Raw genomic sequence first — 16762 nt, 5'->3', positions numbered from 1 at the left:
AGTTTTGATGCGCAAGAGTGCTGGACCAGAAGTCATTTTTGACGCATTTCAACTGAAGCTGTTAGCATATGCTAATACAGGGACACACAACCTGAAACCAAACGATGTATTGGGTAAGTATGACTCCTTCTACGTCTTCTGATGGAAGAACATCAAAGGTAAAGGAATATTTATGTGGTTATTTGGGGTTTCTGTGGACTCCAAACGTAGAGGAGACATACTGCTAATATCTGAGCGCCGACTCATAGTATAGCCCAGTGAACGATGTCTGTAACGTTAAAAATAAATGTAATACAGCGGTTGCATTAAGAAGAAGTGATATCTTTATAAATATATGTAGAACATGTATATTTAGTCATGTTTATTGCTTGTTATCTGACGTTATCTGTCGGAGCTATCATCATTTCTCCGGACATTTGAGTAGAATTTATTTTTTTGAAATGTCGTCAACTGAGATTTATGGATATAAATGGCATATTATTGAAAAAAAAAATGTACTGTGTAACATGTAATATTACTGTCATCTGATGAAGATTTTCAAAAGGTTAGTGAATTATTTATTTTTTAATCCTACTTTTAAATTTAATTTTTTCTGGGACAAAATGGCCGCCGCTTGCCTTTTGTTTCGGTGGTGATCTAATATAAATATGTGCTATGTTTTCGCCGTAAAACATTTTAGAAATCTGATAAAAATTATCTTTCATTTGAGCCATTGGACTTGTTAATGTGTGGAGGTTAAATATTTTTAGGAATATTTTTGCGTTCCATGTGCCACCTTCCAGCTGAACGTGGGGGGGGTGTTCCCAAATTGGAACCCTAGTCCCCTTCTGGTTAACAAACTATAGTTTTGGCAAGTCAGTTAGGACATCTACAATTTTTCCAACAATTGTTTACAGGCAGATTATTTAAATTATAATTCATTGTGTCACAATTCCAGTGGGTCAGAAGTTTACATACACACGTTGACTGTGCCTTTAAACAGCTTGGAAAATTCCAGAAAATTCCAGAAAATGACGTCATGGCTTAGAAGCTTCTGATGGGCTAATTGACATAATTTGAGTCAATTGGAGGTGTACCTGTGGATGTATTTCAAGACCTACCTTCAAACTCAGTGCCTCTTTGCTTGACATCATGGGAAAATCAAAAGAAATCAGCCAAAAAATTGTAGACCTCCACAAGTCTGGTTCATCCTTGGGAGCAATTTCCAAATGCATGAAGGTACCACGTTCATCTGTAATGACATCTGAAATGTCCACCGGTCTGATGAAACAAAAATAGAACTGTTTGGCCATAGTGACCATTGTTATGTTTGGAGGAAAAAGGGGGAGGCTTGTAAGCCGAAGAACACCATCCCAACCGTGAAGCACGGGGATGGCAGCATCATGTTGTGGGGGTGCTTTGCTGCAGGAAGGACTGGTGCACTTCACAAAATAGATGGCATCATGAGGAAGTAAAATTATGTGGATATATTAAAGCAACATCTCAAGACATCAGTCAGGAAGTTGAAGCTTCGTCGCAAATGGGTCTTCCAAATGGACAATGACCACAAGCATACTTCCAAAGTTGTGGAAAATGGCTTAAGGACAACAAAGTCAAGGTATTGGAGTGGCCATCACAAAGCCCTGACCTCATCCTATAGAACATTTGTGGGCAGAACTGAAAGTGTGTGCGAGCAAGGATGCCTCCAAACCTGACTCAGTTACACCAGCTCTGTCAAGAAGAATGGGCCACAATTCACCCAATTTATTGTGGGAAGCTTGTGGAAGGCTACCTGAAACGTTTGTCCCAGGTTAAACAATTTAAAGGCAATGCTACCATATACACATTGAGTGCATGTAAACTTCTGACCCACTGGGTGTGATGAAAGAAATAAATACTTCTCTCTACTATTATTCTGACATTTCACATTCTTAAAATAAAGTGGTGATCCTAACTGACCTAAGACAGGGAATTTTTACTAGTATTAAATGTCAGGAATTGTGAAAACATGAGTTTAAATGTATTTGCTAAGGTGTATGTAAATTTCCGACTTCAACTGTATATGCACTGTACAGCCTAACCCTATGGATGTTGCACTCACGTAATGGAGTATCCACCTACTCAGTGACCCTCACAGAACACAACCGTGTAGAGTTTACATCAAATATGAGTGTTTTCACTCTTATTGTGGGACTCTAAACATCAGTGTTTAGAATCTGATGATCAAATGAACCACATTAGCTCACCAGTCAACCTACTGACGCAGCTTTAAGTGTACATGGGAATATCTTTGTTTAGTCTCAATGGCTGAATTATACAACCGTCAATTACAACCGTCAATTACTTAAAACCGTTTTCCTTTACTGTGCTTTCAATGGGCATTGAGTCATTTTACAATGTAAGACTGTCACAGTCAATTGAGCTATTCATCTTCGGAAAACTGCAGACAATTACTGTTGACTGTCCATGGTAAATTCTAAACATAACTGATTTGAGCTATTAGAGGGCAGCAGACCAGGGTTTAAATCAGCAACCCTTGCAGGTATGCAAGCACACCATCTGTGCCATTAAGGCCAATACCTTTTGGCCAAATTTAAAGGTTAAAATAGCTAAATTCTTTCTTCACGTTGTTGAAATGTTGTATAATGCACCTTTTTAAAGCTGCAATATGTAATAAAAGTTAGTTATAGATCTGTCATTCTCATTAAAAGCAAGTCTAAGAAGCGGTAGATATGTTCTATGTGCGCTATTTCTATGCTTCCCATTTTGTTTTTGCGTCTTACTTTCAGGTTTGCACACCGGCTTCAAACAGCGGAAAAACTTTTTTTTCACAGCAGTTTAGATGGTACAATGATTCTCTACACTATACTTTCTTGTTTTGTCACAAACTGAAATTAGGCAAACTGTTAGAATTTTAGCAACCGGGAAAGGGTGGCGCGATTTCTACATAGTGCACCTCTAACAGAAAATCACCTTCCGGTGTAAAAACAATTGGAATTAAAAACAGATTCAGTTAAAGGAGAAGTAGGCATTGGTCTGAAGCTGAAAAAGAAAGGAAATTCACATGAGCAACACAATACCTACTCCACCCATGCTCTACCAAGGTTTTCCAGCACTTACCTTTGACCTACTACAGTAGCTATGTTTGTCTATACATACTACTTCAAACGATGTATATGCAGGTTGTTTAGGATTCAAACCTTCTCAAACAGCCTAATTCATACTCTTCAGAGGAATAATGAACTTTACAGTATCCTGCTATTAAAATAGTGTGTGTGTGTGTGTGTGTGTGTGTGTGTGTGTGTGTGTGTGTGTGTGTGTGTGTGTGTGTGTACCAGTCAAAAGTTTGGACACACCTACTCATTCCATTTTTTTATTTTTTTTAAACAACTATTTTATGCATTGTAGAATAATAGTAAAGATGTCAAAACTATGACACAACACATGGAATTATGTAGTAACCAAAAAAGTTTTAAACAAATGAAAATATATTTAAGATTCTTCAAATAGCCACCCTTTGCCTTGATGACAGCTTTGTACACTCTTGGCATTCTCACAACCAGCTTCATGAGGTAGTTACCTGGATTGCATTTCAAATAACAGGTGTGCCTTGTTAAGTTTAATTTGTGGAATTTCTTTCCTTCTTAATGCATTTGAGCCAATCAGATGTGTTGTGACAAGGTAGGGGTGGTATACAGAAGATGGCCCTATTTGGTAAAAGACCATGTCCATATTATGGCAAGAACAGCTCAAATAAGCAAAGAGAAACTACAGTCCATCATTACTATAAGACATGAAGGTCAGTCAATCTGGAAAATGAAACGCTATGATGAAACTGGCTCTCATGAGAACCACCACAGGAAAGGAAGATCCAGAGTTAGCTCTGCTGCAGAGGATAAGGTCATTAGAGTTACCAGCTTCAGAAATTGCAGCCCAAATAAATGCTTCACAAAGTTCAAGTAACAGACACATCTCAACATCAACTGTTCAGAGGAGACTGCGTGAAATCAGGCCTTCATGTTCGAATTGCTGCAAAGAAACCACTATTAAAGGACACCAATAAAAAGAAGATACTTGCTTGGGCCAAGAAACACGCGCAATGGAAATCTGTCCTTTTGGTCTGATGAGTCCAAATTTGAGATTTTGGTTCCAACCGCTGTGTCTTTGTGAGACGCAGAGTAGGTGAACGGATGATCTCCGCCTATGTGATTCCCACCGTGAAGCATGGAGGAGGAGGTGTGATGGTGTGGGGTGCTTTGCTGGTGACACTGTCTGATTTATTTAGAATTCAAGGCACACTTAACCAGCATGGCTACCACAGCATTCTGCAGCGATACGCCATCCCATCTGGTATGCGCTTAGTAAGACTTATCATTTGTTTTCAACAGGACAATGACCCAACACACCTCCAGGCTGTGTATGGCCTATTTGACCAAGAAGGAGAGTGATGGAGTGCTGCATTAGATGACCTGGCCCCCACAATTGCATGAACTCATCCCAATTGAGATGGTTTGAGATGAGTTGGACCGCAAAGTGAAAGAAAAGCAGCCAATAAAACAGGACCATGTTTGCAAAACATGTATTTGAGCTTATGTCAATATTACACAGGTACACTGACGGTAACAGAATTCAGGAATCGAGACAGGCTCTATAGACCTCTATATATGAGTGACTTTGACCCCACCACTTGTTATGTTGGGCACCTATTGACCAAAAAAACATGTTATGAAATATATATTTTTCTCAATGTTATGCATTGCTAAAATAAAGGTTTATGGAAATACAGGTAGGTACCACATTACTACAAGACAAACAGCTCGCTCAATCAAGCATGATGGTCGTTTTAAACGTGAGCTTGTCTGAGATGTCGGACTCAACGACAGTTGCTATCCATTGAAGCACTGCGATTGGTTGCCCAAAATTATGGGGCACGGCTTAGCAAAGGGTCAATTGCATGGCTTCAATATGGAAATATATTGTTAAACATAGCACTTTGAACCAGTGACGTCGGTGGCTGGGTGAGCACAGTTTTTTTTTTTTGAAACTTTTTTTTTTAACCTTTATTTAACCAGGCAAGTCAGTTAAGAACACATTCTCATTTTCAATGACGGCCTGGGAACAGTGGGTTAACTGCCTGTTCAGGGGCAGAACGACAGATTTGTACTTTGTCAGCTCGGGGGTTTGAACTCGCAACCTTCCGGTTACTAGTCCAACGCTCTAACCACTAGGCTACCCTGCCTGTTAATGATCAAAGCCAGATTTACTCACAAATAAACCTTGACGAAGCCCATGTTCACTATACAACACATGGCTCCAACAACCAGAGTGACATATGCTATTAACCGAAACTGGCAAACAATTTTCACCAAATGTAAATACCAATGTAGCCAAAATACACAAGTGACAGCCTCCGTTGATGGCATATTTCATATAATCTGACATAATTACAAACTGCTCAACTCAGCCATGTAGCATCCACAGTTACAACTGATATGTGGCACTAAAATAACAATATGGACAGATTTCATCGGAATAACTCGCAAAGCAAACTCCATAGCCTTTCACAATGGATTTACAAATCTTCCAATGTGCCGCGCTCGCAAATACACACACATATAGAAGTGTTAGAACGTTTATTATATATGAACAATCAAAATGACTGAAATGTAATTCTAGCTTGATATACAACATCCCTTTGGATGCATTTGATTTATTCTCATGATTCAACAGTAGCCCAACCCTCAAGGGAAAATGCATTAAGGCCTATGTTTACTTGTAAAGCCCGTTCGTCTGGTGAACCTCTCGTGACAGCGTTGTAGAAGTCACAGCAGAACCCCATGTCCGTTATTTTATTTTGAATGCACACACCAGGCCCACGGCCGTAGGGGAGGCCTCCTTCGATTCCATTTTCACACTGACACAAAAAGTCATACACAGCTAGCAGTTGGGGTGGTTGCCTTGCCTGTCATGAATAAAGTCAAATATTGTTTGCTGTATGTTGCCTCTGTCTGGTCTTAACTTTTATTATAGTTGACTTCCACTCCTCGAACCCTCCAAACAGCCGTTACATTACTCCAACTTGGAAAATAGTTTGAGGCGCAATGATGCAGTATGGTAGTGTCTATTTGTCATGTTGTAAAACAATGGCTAGCCGGAGCTCGTCTGAGCAGTCTGCTGTGAATGCCCTCGCCTGCTGGTAATTAATGCTGATTGTTTTTTTGGTTCTGCCCACTATAGTGCTGTCTGGGTAGAACATGATGTTGAGGCCCATTACTGTCTTAATTGTCACCACCACACACACGCGGACACAGTTGCTTCCATTGAAGGTATTTCTTTATGTGTGGTAATCCAAATGACTTGTGATTTTAATTGCAGATGCACGCACAACACTAAAAAAACACTGTAAACTCGGTCTCCAGCCAAATTGACATATTTTGTCGACGACTAAAAACACTCTAAACTAGAGTGGGCGGAGACAGAGTCGATGTCCCTTCAAACTCGCTGATTTGCTGGAAGGGCCTTTTTACACAGATTGTTTTGTCAATTACCAGTGACTGGAGTCAGGAAAGGCCGTGTGGGTCAAGGATTTCAATGGATTTCAATGGCTGGAAAGAAAGGCATGAGTACCTTGGCTCCGTTCCTGAGGTTTTGATGCATTTTAGCCAAATATTTTGATTTTGAGCATAAAAAAACACCAGAACCATTGAGAAAAAAACATAACATTGAATTGTTTTTTATTTGGCTTTTCATAACAGCTTTTTTATTAGATTGTCACGGGGTAAGCACTGCCTCCCCTGACCGCACATCACTGATTCACACTGATATAGGGGCTAGCTAGGCCTTCTGTAAATTGCATTATGTCTGAACCATGGACATGCCAAACTTTGTCAATTAGCAAGATTTAAATTCACCGTTAATAAGGCTTTAAAAGAGTTCATCATTAGAGTCAAATTCCTCACCACCCCCCAAAAAATTGTTTTAGATAGGCTATGTCTACAAAATGGGGGGAAACCAGTAATTGTTTGATGTTTCTAAATACGAGATTCACCGGCTGTGTCAGGGCTGGATAGGCTGCGCTTCCGCTCTCAAAATCCATGCCATTACCAACGGCATTACCTTTAAGACCTGTCTTTTGGTGGGTATTAAAACCTCCCTTTGGTGCTGCATGAAATGGTGACTTTTAGCTTGTCTTTAAGGACACACCTCATATTGTCACCCCTCCCACCTGATTTTAGACAGGTAAATTGCGGAACCTGGAGTAAGTGGTGGAAAATGCCAGTGCGAGAGTTTTTAAATGACGAGATTGCAAACTAACGTGCGTTTAACACTTGCGCCTCCTTAGCGCCAGCCGAAAAGAGCCTCTAGGGTTATGTGAGAGAGACATCTTATTGTCTTTGCTTTGTCTGCCTGCAGATCTTTAAGTACAAGAACATCCGAGGCAAGTTCTTCCCTTGCCTTCTGCCCAAGTCTCACAGTACTGCTGATACACTGCCATTCACTGTGCCTGGCTCCGGGAAGGCCTCTGTGCAGGTACACATTCTCACCCAGACACATACATGCTCACAGAGAAATGCCTGTCTTTTTACCACCAATTGTTCATTTATTTTCATTATTCTCCTCTCTTTCTCTCAGGTGTTGCGTTCTGTGGATCGCTGGTCAGCCGGCACTTGTGAGAGCTCTATCCTCAATGCCTACATTCATACCATCGAGAACAGCGAACACTACATCTACATCGAGGTAACTCTGCTACCAGCACATTACGTACATTACATACACATTATTTCATTGCACTCATTTACCAGACTCATAACCACACTACTTCTATGCCATATCCATCCTCTCTACCTGTTTGTTTTTTTGTTACGCAAGACAGTGCCCTGGCCTCCCCCACAGTCTTGAGACTGTCTGTACTGAAGTCAACAGCTCAAGGTTGAGATAATGACCACCCTCATGTGCCTCCACAGTCCACATGATCCTAGTGCTATCAAGTCCAATTGAAAGCATAGATTTTCAAATGAGATGAATAGTCCAATGAGGTGTTTGTTTTTAAATATGCAAATGAGATGAATAGTTCAATGATAAATATGCATTGTTTCCATATCTCTTTTAACTGGAAATGGTTGTTTTAATAATGGGACACAAGGGTTAGAAAGATGTATTTTCTCCCAACCTTGCTTTATTTCCCTGCCTATTCCTGTCTCTCTAACAGTGTCATGTGGGTTTTATTTGCTGTTCTATGTGAGCAGCTTGAAGTCTGAATGCTTTAAACAGCAATGTCCCTTCCTGGTCACAAGTCCAGCTCCCTACCCATCACACCCCACAGCATCAAACAGAGACCAGAGCCATATATGCACGGCTCTGACAGAGATTCCATCTGTCCCTCTCTCTACCTCTCTGCTCTCAGAACCAGTTCTTCATCAGCTGTGCTGACGGGAAAAACGTGCACAATGGCATTGGTGACGCGATCGTGAAGAGGATCCTACGTGCACACAGGTGTGGTTCTACCACCATGTCTGTCTGAGTTGAATCTGTCAACACAGCTTGGTTTACTGTATAACATGATATTACTGGACTGTTTTATACATGTTTGTCTGTTGATTATCTGTTTCTATAAGTAAAGTTAAATTATCATGATTCAATATTTTTTATGTTACAAATACATTGTTGCCAATAGTTTCTTTCTATATAACTCTCTCCTTTGCTACCCCATTCCATAACTCTCTTGTTGTTCCTCAGTGAGCAGAAGAAATACAGGGTGTTTGTGGTGGTGCCCCTGCTGCCTGGGTTTGAAGGAGACATCAGTGAGGGAGGTGGGAATGCCATCCAAGCTATACTACACTTCACTTACAGGTCAGAACCCTCCCTTATGGGCCTACGCACACACACACACACAGACACACACAGACACACACAGACACACACAGACACACAGACACACAGACACACAGAGTACCCAGAAAACTTAGGGTTGTATCATTCTCCCCCCCAAAAAATGTCATGAAATATCCTTGGAATGTTCTAACATTCACTAAAATATTGTGCACAACATCTGTAACAGCCACCACAGAACAGTCCCCTAAACATTCTCATTAGGTTTCCAGGTAATGTAATAACACAATGTACCAGTCATGTTTTCCGAGCAAACAAAATTGGTTCTGTGACATTCGTTAGGTTGCGGCAAATGTTCTCATTAGACAAAAACTGTCCAGTTGTGCTGAAGATCATACACTGAGTGTCCAAAACATTATGAACACCTGCTCTTTCCATGGCATAGACTGGCCAGGTGAAAGCTATGATTCCTTATTGATGTCACTTGTTAAATCCACTTCAATCAGTGTAATGAAGGGGAGGAGACAGATTGAAGAAGAATGTTTGAGCCTTGAGACAATTGAGACATGGATTGTGTACGTGTGCCATTCAGAGGGTGAATGGGTAAAACAAAAGATTTTAAGTGCCTTTTGAAAGGGATATGGTTGTAGATGCCAGGCGCACCAGTTTGTGTCAAGAACTGCAACGCTGCTGGGTTTTTTGTTTTTCACACAACAGTTTTCCATGCAACTCAATAATAGGAAGGCGTTCTTAATGTTTTGTACACTCAGTGTACAATACTTGTATAAAACATTCACCTGATGTTGCAAAAACGTTCCCAGAATACATTTTGTCTGTTCTTTCACTAGGTTGTGTGAACAGTCTGGTGGGGACATCCCAAAATATATGTTTCCAAAACACAAACAACTGGCCAGTTGTGTGGGTGATTGTACAATGTTTATTTTAGGGTGCACAGGACATTGCCTTAATGTTGACAGAACACCTGGTCTAAGTTCTTTGAAGGTTCCCAGAACATTTCATTAAGTTATGTGAGTTGTCTGGGATGTTGCAAGAAAATTATTTTGATATTCACGAAGGTTACATTCCCACAATGTTCCAAAATGTCCAAATAAGTCAGTTTTTACGATGTTCATAGCTCATTTTGTTAAGGTTTAACATAATATTCCATTGTTCACACAATATACATTTACCTCTTGGAGGTCTGCAGGACATTTCAAGAACATTTATAAAATGTTATATTTAAGTTTGATCTAATAATACCACAACATGCTCAGCATGCAAATGTGTAGCTCCTTAAAGCCGATTTGAATACATCCCCATTATGTTTCTCTCCAGATTTTATGGCAATTCGCATTTGAGGACTATATTGTAGGCAATGGCGTGTATTTATGGATGCCAAGGCAAGCCAGGCTTCCCCCACCAAAATATACCTTTTTTTTTTTTAATTAGTAAATAATAATAATTTTTTCTCTGTGTGTTTCATAATTTTCCTTCATTTTGCAAGAGGCTGAATGTATCTCACTAGAAAGCATCCAAGTGAGCGAAACTGTGCCCCTCTCTCTCTCTGATGCTGTCTGGTCCAAACGAGTATGACATTGAAGGCAAGGGAAGCCAGTGAGTATCTGGCTTCCTTTTGACAAAAAAAAGTGAATGGTCCTGGCGTACTGAAAAAAAAGTGTCAAGGAAAGCCAGCTTGGACTTGGTGTAACTGAGCATATGTCATTGACTGAACTTGAATTGTTGAATCTTGTTGTGTTGTTGTCCTCCGGTGGCTAGCCAGCTAGATAAAATTGTCCCTTTCCTAAGTTAGCCATGGATGGAGATGGGGATTTGGATGTGTGGTTTTACTTAATTCTCCGTATTGACCAATGATTATAACTGCAATTCTGATCCAACCATTAATTCATACATTGTTGTGCCCCTGGCCTGAGAGGATAGAAGTTCAATTTGTAGCTCGATGTAGATGGCTAATGTTGACTAGCTAATATTGACCATGAATGGAAGTTAGGCTAGCAAGCAAGCATTTTTGCCAGTGTTAGGGTCTAAATAAACACAGTAAAAACTCATGGAAGATTAGTAAATCTCAAACCAAGTTTATTCACCCACCGTGTCATACAGCTGCATGAGACAAAGACATATTCAAACAAGCACTGATATTTAACCCTTCCACCTGAATCTCCTCCTTACACCTCTGAACAGCCAATACACCTCTGTTGCTAGACAGAACTTTGATATCTGTTCTTCCTCACCTCATCTGACCTGACCTCGGCCCCAAATTCCTCACTCCTCCCCATAGGATCCCTGATGTCTAACAATAACATATTCTGACAGAATGCAAACGTTCTTCATCCCCCTCTCTGTGACATGAATAAGGATATTTCATATTTTCAAGTTTAGAAGTCAGAACCCTTCCCCAGATAGCCTAGGACAACAAAAACTAAAAGTGTGTACTATATGACAGTGATAGACTGTTTCTTCAACATAAGAGTGGAAGCCATCATCCATTGGCGTTTCTCTACAAGTAGGGTGTCAACATGTTTTTGTACTTGCACAAACTCACACGCACACATAAATCAGAACCATGGACGAGCCACATCATATTTAGCTTACGTTGATTGGACTGTTTTTGGTTTCTTTTTAGTTGTCACTGTATTAGACTAAGCAGAGGTGATTTGATGATGTTGAAATGGTGCTGGAATATTGGAGGCAGCTCCTGTTTTCTTTCCGTCTTGCGGTTAACTCTCTGTGGTTATAAATCAATAGTTGTTTAGTGGTCCGAAAATGTTGGAAGCATTAACTTGCTTGACCATGCTGTAGGTCATCTAACTGTCTGTTACTGTACATGAAATATGCTTTTGTGGACAGAGGTTGCTATCTGTTTTTGTGTTAAAACGAAGGTGTAGTTGAATTCTGCTACAGTGTCTTCTTATTGTCTCGACCTTTAGATCATGGTCGGAAGACATGAATTAACAGATTATAGAGCAAACAACCCAATTATCACAACACATAGCGTGGCAAGAAAAAGTATGTGAACTCTTTGGAAATACCTGGAGTTCTACATGAATTGATAATAAGATTTGATCTGATCATCTAGGTCACAACAATAGACACAGTCTGCTTAAACTAATAACACAAACAATTATACGTTTTCATGTCTTTATTGAACACACCGTGTAAACATTCACAGTGCAGGGTGGAAAAAGTATGTGAACCCTTGGATTTAATAACAGGTTGACCCTCCTTTGGCAGCAATAACCTCAACCAAATGTTTTCTGTAGTTGCGGATCAGACCTGCACAAAGGTCAGAAGGAATTTTGGACCATTCCTCTTTACAAAACAGTTTCAGTTCAGCATTCTTGGGATGTTTGGTGTGAACTGCTCTCTTGAGGTCATGCCACATCTCAATTGGGTTGAGGTCAGGACTCTGACTGGGCCACTCCAGAAGGCGTATTTTCCTCTGTTGAAGCCATTCTGTTGTTGATTTACTTCTGTGTTTTGTGTTGTTGTCCAGTTGCATCCCCCAATTTTTGTTGAGCTTCAATTGGCGGACAGATAGCCTTACATTCTCCTGCAAAATGTCTTGGTAAACTTGGGAATTAATTATTCCGTCGACGATAGTAAGCTGTCCAGGCTCTGAGGCAGCAAAGCAGCCCCAAACCATGATGCTCCCTCCACCATACTTTACAGTTGGGATGAGGTTTTGATGTTGGTGTGCTGTGCCTTTTTTTCTCCACACATACTGTTGTGTGTTCCTTCCAAACAACTCAACTTTAGTTTCATCTGTCCACAGAATATTTTGCCAGTAGCGCTGTGAAACATCCAGGTGCACTTTTGCAAACTTCAGAATGTTTTTTTGGACAGCAGTGGCTTCTTCCGTGGTGTCCTCCCATGAACACCATTCTTGTTTAGTGTTTTACCTAGCGTAGACTCGTCAACGGAGATGTTAGCATGTTCCAGAGATTTCTTTAAGTCTTTAGCTGACACTCTAGGAGTCTTCTTAACCTCATTGAGCATTCTGCGCTGTGCTCTTGTAGTCATCTTTGCAGGATGGCCACTCCTAGAGAGAGTAGCAACAGTGCAGAACTTTCTCTGTTTATAGACAATTTGTCTTATCGTGGACTGATGAGCATCAAGGCTTTTAGAGATACTTTTGTAACCCTTTCCAGCTTCATGCAAGTCAACAATTCTTAATCGTAGGTCTTCTGAGATTTATTTTGTTCCAGGCATGGTTCACATCAGGCAATGCTTCTTGTGAAACGCAAACTCAAATTTTGTGAGTGTTTTTTATCGGGCAAGGCGGCTCTAAATAGCATCTCATTGATTGGACTCCAGGTTAGTTGACTCCTGACTCCAATTAGCTTTTGGAGAAGTCATTAGCCTTGGGGTTCACATACTTTTTACAACCTACACTGTGAAGGTTTAAATTATGTATTCAATATAGACAAGAAAAATACAATAATTTGTGTGTTATTAGTTTAAGCACACAATGTTTGTCTTGTTGTGACTTCGATGAAGATCAAATTTGATGAGAAATGTATGCAGAAAGGTTTCACATACTTTTTCTTGCCACTGTAGGATCACTACAAGGTGATAGACACACTGCATTTTTTTATGCAGTGTGAACAGCATTCAATCATACTAACACAACCATATGTTTTACACTTGATATGTTGACAATCTGCACATGTGGGGTTTGAACCTGCAATGTTTGGTTCCCAAGGCAGGTCTTTTACGGCCCTCCATTTCCTATAGTCCATGATATGCTCCTTTGTCTTGCTCACATTGAGGGAGGGGTTGCCAGGTCTTTGTCTCATCGTCGTCAGTGATCAGGCCTACCACCGTTGTGTCGTTAGCAAACTTAATGATGGTGTTGGAGTGGTGTACGGCCACACATTCGTGGCTGAACAGGGAGTACTGGAGGGGACTAAGAATGAACCCATGAAGTCCACAATCCAGTTGCAGAGGGAAGTGTTCAGTCCCAGGGTCCTTAGTTTGGAGGTGTTGAACGCTGATCTGTAGTCAATGAACAGCATTCACATAGGTATTTCTCTTGTCCAGGTGGGAGAGGGCAGTGTGGAGTGTTATAGAGATTGCATAGACTGTGGATCTGTTGGGGTGGTATTCGAATTGAAGTGGGTCCAGGGTGTTGATGTGAGCCTTTCAAAGCATTTCATGGCTACAGATATGAGCGCTGTGGGGCGATACCTTGGCGTTCTTGGGCACAGGAACTATGGTGGACTGCTTGAAACATGTAGGTATAGATTCAAAGCGAGCATACAGTGGTTGCTCCACAAAGTTTTGAGATTATGCTGCGGTATTTAGAGGTAATTTGTGGTTTAGTATGGTACCCTGCATCACCACTTCATTTCTTCAGACCAGACCGCTCCACCACACTGGGTAGCACAGAGCAACACTCTAATAATGGCGCTGACTAGGGAATCGTTCCAGCTGTTCTTAGTGCCAGTCTGCACGTTCAAACTAAAACAATGTAACTAATAATGGCATCTTTATGCTTTCGTTAATAAAATAATGATAAAAATACTATTTCAAAATGCCAATGTTTATTTAGTTATGGGATCCATAACAAATTACTATGGGACTAAATATCACTGAATTACATAAATATCCTCCAATCCTCTATATGTCGGAGAGTCACGTCATGTTTATTTTTCGATATACTGTAGTCCTACCGTTAGCGACATGAGTCTAACTAGTGTTGAGTAATGTGCTGTTAAAAGTGGTGTAGGTCTTATTTATTTAAAGAGCCGATTGAAGTTAGAAGCAATAGGATACAACTATTTTAGCACTGTTTTGCACTGCTCTGAGAAAAGCATGGGGACTGGTCTTGATAAATTAATGAGATTTTTTATTTTGACAATTTCCATTTGGGTCTTGGTTAGACTACAATTAGGGTGTAGAAATGTTATGCTCTTAGTGTAACCTTTTATTTACCTAGGCAAGTCAGTTAAGAACAAATTATTATTTACAAGGACAGCCTACTCCTTCCTCCCCATCGGGTAATTGAACCCCGGTCTCCCGTGTACCCGCACGACACGGAGATTCTTTAGCTAAATAGCCAAGTAATGTAGCCTACTCCCGACCGTCATGTTATACAGCGCCATATTTTCCGTTCCACAGAGTTTTTAAAAATTTTCTTTAGAATAGAAACTCCATAATATTAATCAAATGAATTAAGCTACATTTCTTAAAATCCGTCCCATATACTAATTTAAAATAGTTTTTAAATTCTCTAGTACAGCCACTATTGAAGGCTATCAAATGCTTCTAAAAGATGCCCTCTGGTGGTCAAACTAGCACTAACAAGCATTAATGGTACCAGTGGTTGTCACTTAAATAACTTGCCATAGAATTCTGTGGCACCACGCAAACTATGCTGCAGTACGCTGCAACTTTAAGGACGAAGCACACAAGATCCTCCTGTGTAGTTCTGGGCTGATTCCTCACCATTCTCATGAACATTGCAACTCCACGAGGTGAGATCTTGCATGGAGCCCCAGGTCGAGGGAGATTGACAGTTCTTTTGTGTTTCTTCCATTTGCGAATAATCGCACCAACTGTTGTCACCTTCTCACCAAGCTGCTTGGCGATGGTCTTGTAGCCCATTCCAGCCTTGTGTAGGTCTACAATCTTGTCCCTGACATCCTCTGAGAGCTCTTTGGTCTTGACCATGGTGGAGAGTTTGGAATCTGATTGATTGATTACTTCTGTGGACGGGTGTCTTTTATACAGGTAACAAACTGAGATTAGGAGCACTCCCTTTAAGAGTGTTCTCCTAATCTCAGCTCATTACCTGTATAAAAGACACCTGGGAGCCAGAAATCTTTCTGATTGAGAGAGGGTCAAATACTTATTTACCTAATTTAAAATGCAAATCAATTTATAACATTTTTGACAAATGCGTTTTTCTGTTTTTTTGTTGTTGTTATTCTGTCTCACTGTTCAAATAAACCTACCATTAAAATTATAGACTGATAATTTCTTTGTCAGTGGGCAAACGTACAAAATCAGCAGGGGATCAAATACTTTTTTCCCTCACTCTATATTCCAATTGGCTTTCTTATGCTTTAAGGATGTACATATTTGTATGCTGAGAATGTTGTTGTAATAGTAGGTAAAAACTTAAATACAACATTTTCTAAATGTTCTTGAAACGTCCTGTGGACCTCCAAGAGGTAAATGCATTCGTGATCATCAATGGACTATTATTTTAAACTTTAAACAAATATGATATAAACGTCATAAAAACATACTTTTTGGGAAGTTGTGCAACATTGTGGGAATGTTCTGTGCAGCCTATATGAACATTGCAAGAATATTCTTGCAACATCCCAGACATCTCCCATAACTTAATTAAATGTTCTGGGAAACTAAAAACCTTAGACCAGGTGTTCTTTCAACATTTTTACAACATTCTAGGATTTTTCTGTGCAACCCAATTTTAACATTGTAATGAATGTCATCACAACTGAGCATATTTTCTGTTTTAGGAATGTGTCTCTTGTAATATACCCACACTGTACCCACACAACCAAATTAAATGTTCTGGGAACCATTTAAAGAACCCAGAACGGCTGTTCTGTCAACATTCTTGCAACAACAAAGGAATGTTTTGTGCACTATGATACAAACATTTTCTGAATGGACAGTTTTTTTTTTTGTTCCCAAAATGCTATCTAGTGTCATGTTACCACAACCTAAATAAATATTCTGGGAGCCTTTAAAGAACAGATGAAATGTGTGCTAGGAACATTCTTGCAACATCAGGTGAATATTTTTTGTACCCTAAATGAAACATTGTAGAATCAGCCACACAAGCTGGAAAGTTTTTGTGTTTTGGTAACATATATTTTGGGATGTCTCCACAATGTTTTCACCTGACTGTAAATGTGTTCTAAGAACGTTCTTGCAACATCAGGCAAACGTTTTATACACA

General features: G+C 40.0%; 1 protein-coding gene across 5 annotated transcripts in view; it reads left to right on the top strand.

Annotated features, from left to right (window-relative positions):
- Nucleotides 1–16762, top strand: part of LOC118390166 (phospholipase D2-like) — a 39111-nt gene that overhangs the window by 12282 nt on the left and 10067 nt on the right. For all 5 annotated transcript variants that reach the window (XM_035780441.2, XM_035780444.2, XM_035780442.2 and 2 more), the window contains 4 exons: nt 7393–7509; nt 7612–7716; nt 8384–8472; nt 8716–8829. In XM_035780441.2, the coding sequence (XP_035636334.1) occupies nt 7393–7509; nt 7612–7716; nt 8384–8472; nt 8716–8829 (425 nt within the window). The remainder of the gene's footprint in view (nt 1–7392; nt 7510–7611; nt 7717–8383; nt 8473–8715; nt 8830–16762) is intronic.

Source organism: Oncorhynchus keta, chromosome 11, assembly GCF_023373465.1.
Source record: "Oncorhynchus keta strain PuntledgeMale-10-30-2019 chromosome 11, Oket_V2, whole genome shotgun sequence".
Classification (NCBI taxonomy): Eukaryota; Metazoa; Chordata; class Actinopteri; order Salmoniformes; family Salmonidae; genus Oncorhynchus; species Oncorhynchus keta.
The sequence above is the reverse complement of the archived record's forward strand: the minus strand, read 5'-3'. Positions and strand labels throughout refer to the sequence as shown.